The sequence below is a fragment of the Poecilia formosa genome, unplaced genomic scaffold (assembly GCF_000485575.1).
Source record: "Poecilia formosa unplaced genomic scaffold, Poecilia_formosa-5.1.2 Scaffold758, whole genome shotgun sequence".
Taxonomy (NCBI): Eukaryota; Metazoa; Chordata; class Actinopteri; order Cyprinodontiformes; family Poeciliidae; genus Poecilia; species Poecilia formosa.
In genome coordinates, this window is record NW_006800697.1 from 1 (window position 1) to 6,806 (window position 6,806).

Consider the following 6,806-nt stretch of genomic DNA (forward strand, 5'->3'; position numbering starts at 1 on the left):
CATGGACACCACCAGGAATACCACAGCCAACTTCATCCTGCTGAAGAAAAAAAGCAGTTGACACATTTATTTTTTATATTTTCAAGGATATAAAAGCTAGCACTCTTGTCTACAAAACCCGCATGCTATCTTCGATGGACAGCATGTGAACATATTTTTTTACTGGATAAGTGAATACAAACTAAGATTTCCCAAAGATACACATAATATTTGCATTATATTTATTTATTTCTCACCTTTCTTGTAGGCGTTGAAAAGCTGCTCTGTAGCTGACAGTCGAGGGTTTCACCAACGTTGGTAGCCGATGTTCTGGTAGACTGTTGCCCCTCTCTACTTATATATCTGACAATGAGTCGATTATCATATTGTGAAAGTATCTAAAATATTACAACAAGGTGGGGAAAGACCTGATGTGGCATGTGGGGCAGACAGTTGGTCGTTTTTATTAAAATGTGCAAGTTGCATCAGACAGAACTCCTGTTTCTTAATATCAAACTGAATTCAGGTGGACTTTATACTGGAGGAGTTCTGTTTTGATGTTTAATGTTCTTTTTTTAAATTTCACATTATTGTTACTTAACATAAATATGGTTTTAATATAAGACCAAGAAACGAGTATTTACAGTAATTACCTTTCAACTGATAATTTCACTCTTTATAGGAGAAAAGTCGCCCAGTCTAACCTGATCTTCACTCTTGACAAGAATCAACCATGTGTGATAACTAGAAATATATATTTTTTAAATGATCACATTGGTGTTTTTTTTTGTCTATTCTGCAATTTTTTTTCATTCCAGCCTCACTGAAGATGAGAAAATCATTTCATCTTCTTTAAAACTTGTAAAATTTGTGCTACGTGTTTGTGCTGCTAAACATTTAAAGACATTAATGAGATTCAAGAGCCTATAAATGTTTCACCATCACGCCGTTTTTTTGGGAATACATTCATGTTTTTTTGGTCTTTGGAAAATGAGCCATTTCAAAAACTTCCAAAATGTAACGTCACAAATCAGCAGGCATGACCTCTCACCTAGTAACCCCAGCGAAGCCCAGCCCGTTACCTAGCAACCATAGACGAATTCTGCCCGTTACTTAGCAACCCAAGCAGAGATCCAGCACATTTGTACAACTATGTACAGTTATATCATTACACATTTGTTTGGAGCCATTTTCATGTGTAAACGTAGAGTTGGGGGCGTGGGCAGCAGCAGCTTATTAGGATTTAAAGTGACAGGAGGCCCTAAAACATCTCATTCTGGAAGGAGTTCAATGTATTCAGAACTGAGCAGACTAAAATCTCATTATCTAAAAATGATTTTGTGCAAAAAAAAAATGTAATGAACATGTTTTATATAACCAAAAGATCAATACTAATATTTTCATGGAAGAACAATAGGTCGCATTTAAGTAGAAACAGCAGAAAAAAGTCAGTTGTTTACCCTTCCTGAAAATTAAATCCATTTCTGACACTAGAGGACAACCAAACCTACTTTAGCAAAGTTAAGCTGCTGGACAAGACGATTGATTAAAAACAAAACAAACAAACAAAAAAAAAACTACTTAAAAGTCTAAGTGATGGTGTCATTTACAATGATCTGTGTCCTTTAGAACACAAAAAGCTGACCTATTAATAGAAGTATACAAACACGGCTTCTTTCGAGTAGAACACACATAGGTTTCAATATGCTGCTGCAGAGGTTTATTGTTCAACAGGCTAAGAGCCAAACTGATCAACTTAATTTTTAGCAAAGAAAACATTTTTCAAGAAAGGATTCTCCAGCTTATAGACAAGTCTACTTATAGAATTAGCACAAGTTTGAAAGCATTCTCAGGTTTGCTCACTGAGTCTAAGCAATACGATGTTTTACAGCCTGGTACTTAAAGGAACGCTTGTTAAGTTGCTGTTCGTCTTTTTGCTGTTGGTTCATTTCCTGCTGGTCCAGTTGCTGCTGGTCCAGTTGCTGCTGGTCCATTTCCTGTTGGTCCAGTTGTTGCTGGTCTGCTTGTACTTCATTGTTTCCAGGCCCACGGATGAGGCTGGTTTGATAAAATTAGATGTATCACAATAAGAAAAGGAAGTTGCAACTAGTATCTAAAACAGAAATGCACTTCATTCTTAGGGAGTCTATGTTTTCAAATGCATTTTACAAAGGACTTAAGTAGCACATTGTGTCCTTACTGAGCAAGGCCATGAATACCATGGCTAACACCTTTGATGACATCAGGGATGAGGTGAAAAAAACCTTCTCCAGGTTGAGCCGCAAGGACAACCACTGACAGGACAAAAATTGCCACACTGCACTTCATCCTGCAAAGGACAAGATCACAACAAGTCAATTTGGAATTTGTCTCAAGTAATCTAATTGTTCAATTGGTTCAACACTGATCACGTAAAAGCTTTAGAGTGAAGTCACTAGTCTTATTTAGTCCGCTTTAAGTGAACACAAGTTTGTTTGCCTAGAAAGTCTGGTTCATTTGGTTCATGTGAATTCATAATTGAACTCTGATATGGACCAACAAAGCAAACTCTGGTCCATCTACAAACCTCTGGCTCAGTTCAGTTGAAGTGAACTCTGCTGCGTTTCAAATGAGTTTGTGAACGCCAAGCGGACTGGAGACCGCTCCAACACCAGGAAGTGAACTAAACCACCTGGTCTTTTGCCGAAGACTAAAAAGAAGTTCTACAACCCCTACAATCTTACGTTACTCCATTTTTGTTTACATTTTGTGAAAAGTAAAGTTGTGCTCAGTGTCTTCTAAAGAGGTTTTTGTGTTGTTTTCTCCAGTTGTTCTTGGTGCAGTGCCCCCCGCCCCAGGCGGGGAGGGGAACAGGTTTTTCAAAGGGTTTTGTTTGTTTGACATTGCAATGTGAAAGTGAACCATAGCAGCTGAAAAAGTAACAAATGTTGCAATTTTGGTCCCAAAACAAACTGAGTCTACTGGACTGTCACGGGTGAAAATTACTTTAGTGAAGTTTTTCTTTATTATTGAGTTCTCCGTTGTATCAATGTCCATTGTATCAAGGATTACTTTTATAATATTTATGAAAGCAGTTCTCCGATACCTCATGGTGTTGGGCATTAAAATTGAAAACTAAAGGACATTTTAGTCTCATTGTTTAACTGCACAATCAGAAAGTCAAGCAAAGGTGTAGCCTTTGCTTCGGTTTGTGGTAACCACACCAACAACCACTAAAACTGAAGAAGCATCCTTTCAGTGAAGTCTTAGCTCACTAAGACTTCAGAAGTTGGAAGTTTATTTTTATAATAATTTCTTATCTTACGTACAATAGCAGAAACAGACAGAGGATAATTTTCAGGTTTTGATTCTGTATGTATATGGAGAGAACTTAGAAGGAGAATATGCCAGGGTTTCCGCGCGGTAGTAAATTAAATGAGTTAAAATTAAGGCCAGTAAAAGGTAGCAAGATGTAACAAAAAGGTTGTAAATGTTTCATCACCCTTTCTTGTTTTAAGTTTGCTTACCTAAAATCTGTATAAAAATTATAACTACTCGCAGGACCTGATCTGATGTTGATAGATTCAATTGATTCCACTGTCCATTCTGCTGTGCACATTCGCGGTGTTGGAGCCGTATAATGTGTTGAGACTATCTTCTCTTGCGCTTCGCCATGAGAAGATAAGTTTTCACAACTTTGACTCGATGACCTGAGATTCCAGGTCATCGATGCAATGCAACCGCCTCAATCACCCTGTTTTTACTGCATGTGTCTCCGCTCCGCTGCGCACTTCACTGGAAGAGCAGAGACGTTCCTGATCATCATTGATTTAGAGCCCGGACATTGACTTGTCAGAAACTGCCAGCAGACTTCTAGCCAAAATCGATAATTTCTGTGAGTTTACTGAAAAGCTCACATTGCAATGATTTCTAAATTAATGCGACTTGTATTCTGTGATGGCAAATAGTCCGGAAAATACAGTAACATCTGTAAATATTTAAGATCTACTCAAAAGCCTTTTTTAGTGGCTTGAACATCAAGTATATCTTTTAATATGCAATAATACGCTTTGTGGAAACTGTCTACTACCTTAGAAACTAATATCTTTATTAAATATTTTACATACGCTCAACGTAAAAATAGGTGAATATGTGAATATTGACCCTTGAGTAGGCAATAAATCATTGTATATTTATTATGTAAAACTTTAAATTATGCCTTTTAAAGAACCACTAGGGAGTATTTTTCTGTGGGATATTATTTGTGGAAATTGATGCAACTAAAAAAGCCTAAGGGAAAAAAATTGTTCTAAAAAGTCTCATTCTGTTGTGAAAATGACATGCAACTATTTAAAAATAAACCTGAAGAAGCCAGCATATATGTCTGTATCTAAAAACAATAGTTGGTTATTTATTATTTTGGGTGAATATTTTTAGTGCCACTTGTCATTAGAAAGATTAAAATATTTGCATAGAAAAAAACTAGCTTAAATCTTGAGGTTAAACTCCAAAGATGCTTCCGCTGCCAGTTACTTTAGACAACTATTTTTTTTAAAAAATCAATAAATAAATAAAAATAAATTAAAACAAAGATGTTAAAAAGAATAAATAATTTAATTATTACATTTTCAGTTCACATATTTTGCTCAAATGAAATGACTTAGTAATTAAATAAAATCTACCTACCTTGCACTAACTGATCAACCAGGTTTTCACTGAGCAGAGAGAAGTCACAGATTGTGCTCTGCTGTTCATTTGCGACTTTAAATATATTTGTGCATGAGAGTGGGAGGGCATCTGTCACCACATTCAGAAATATTCTGCACCAGTGCTATGTAGTTAACTATAGGCATCCGCAGGTGGTTTGACATTTCTATCACGCAATCAAAGCTGCCCGAAGCTCAACTTCCTTAAACTCAGTGTGAGTTTGAGGCAAAAAAGGCATTTGACTTTGAAGCTTTATGTTTTATCAGAGAATTTGCATTGTTTACATTTGTTGATAGTGTCTTTTAAACAAACTACTACTAAACTTATAAAGCACTTTAAAACAACAACAACTTTGACAAAAACATTGAGCATTCAAAATATGAAAAGGACAAAAAAATACAATAAAAAGGAAGTAAGAGCAAAACTCTGTGGACTGAAAGCAAAGGAATGAATGTTTTAAAAGTGCATAATAACTATTGGCAGTACCTGAACCTGGGAACATAATTTCAAACTAAAACCAACCAGACAAACATTTCCTAGTAAAATCCAAAGTCTTTTCCAGATACATTTGTACCTATTAAAAGCATTAATTTTTACTATTTTGAGTAATAATCCAAAAAAGTTTTAATTTTGACTAAAAGACAATCCTATAATGATTGACTGAAAACTAGTTTCTGCAAAATACCAATTTATTAAAGATGTTTAAAATAATTTGTAAGTGACTGGATAAATATCCACATCTTTGAGTCAATATTTATGTATGTTTGATTCTAATCACAGCACTGATTCTGTGTGGATTTTCAAATCTATTCTCAAATGCTCTAGATTCAGGTATGAGCTTTGACAGGGCCACTCAAGAACATCCACCTCATACTTCACAGATGGAAACAAACTGCCCTCCAGGATTTCTATATAATTAGCTGTATTCATGACCACAGCATGATGCTGCCACCACTATGCTTCACAGTGTCAAGGGTGTGTTTGTGATGCAGTGTGGAGACATTTTGGACCAAATTACTTTCTTCCACTTGACCGTAGAGTCTGCCACATGCCTTCTGACAAACTCTACACTGCAAAAACACCAAATATTACCTAGTGTTTTTGTCTAATTTTTAGTGCAAATATCTTAATATTCTTGCAACAAGAAAAAACTAACAAAAGTAACTTTTCAGCAAGATCTAGGTGCTTGTTTTAGTCAGCAATTCTTTAATATTGATGAAAAAATAGTAGTTCCACTTGCAGTTAAATTACAATCAAGGAAAATTGTCTTGTTAAAAGTGAAATAATCTGTCTGTGGAACAAGTATGTTTTATCAATATTATTTACTTAAAACAACCTCTTCTATCTTGCTGAAAAGATACTTGTACTTTAGTTTTGTCTTATTTAAAGTAGACAAAGATATCTGCACTACAATCTAAAAAGTATATGTGGTAAGATTTTGTGTTTTTGCAGTGTAATCAGAGTTTTGCTTGGAGTCTTCTTTTGTCTTTGTGCTTTAATGGTAACCAGTGGAGGGAGTGTTTATTTCAATGACCCTTATATTAAAGTAACCCAGAAACACTGACTGTAATTGGGTGATCTGCAATTCACTTGAAGTGAGCACAATGACACCAATTGACTGGACCTCTGTTGAATTAAGTCAGTCACTATAGAGGGGATGAATATATAAGTAATATCTCATTTTAGGTTAAATATTTTGGTCAGAAAGTTGTAGAAATGTAACATGAAATGCATTAATAAAGTTGTTTCTTTGTCAAAAAAGGCACTATTTTCTTGATATGGACTGGTTTGTACAATCCATACTGGGGTAAAATATTAATTAAATATTAATTAAATATTAATTAATCTGAATATTGCATACTTTTTAAATTAACCATTTGACTCATAGTATCTATGATTCTTTTCATGTGAAGCTGAATACTCAAAGTCTGCCAATAGTTGTAAATAAGATTTAAGTTAAAAATAAGCAGAAATGCACCTGCATGCTTTGCACTTGATTAATGCTGAAGTCACAAGTATTCTAGTTTCCCTAAATTAGAAATTTAATTCAATTGCAGTGAAATAATCACAGGTGAGCACTGTAGAACACAGATTATAATCCCAACTTCTTCTTTTCCCTGACGTCAGGGGAAGTAAACAGA

At 35.0% G+C, this 6,806-nt stretch overlaps 1 protein-coding gene across 1 annotated transcript; it reads right to left on the minus strand.

The window, feature by feature from the left end:
• Positions 1-1,682: 1,682 nt before the first annotated feature.
• On the minus strand, positions 1,683-4,742 carry LOC103131419 (moronecidin-like). Its single transcript, XM_007543054.1, has 3 exons — positions 4,645-4,742; positions 2,180-2,308; positions 1,683-2,037 (listed from the first exon to the last, which is right to left on the minus strand). The coding sequence occupies exons 2-3, from the start codon at positions 2,305-2,307 to the stop codon at positions 1,848-1,850; spliced, it is 318 nt and encodes a 105-aa protein (XP_007543116.1). The 5' UTR covers position 2,308; positions 4,645-4,742; the 3' UTR covers positions 1,683-1,847.
• Positions 4,743-6,806: the final 2,064 nt, after the last annotated feature.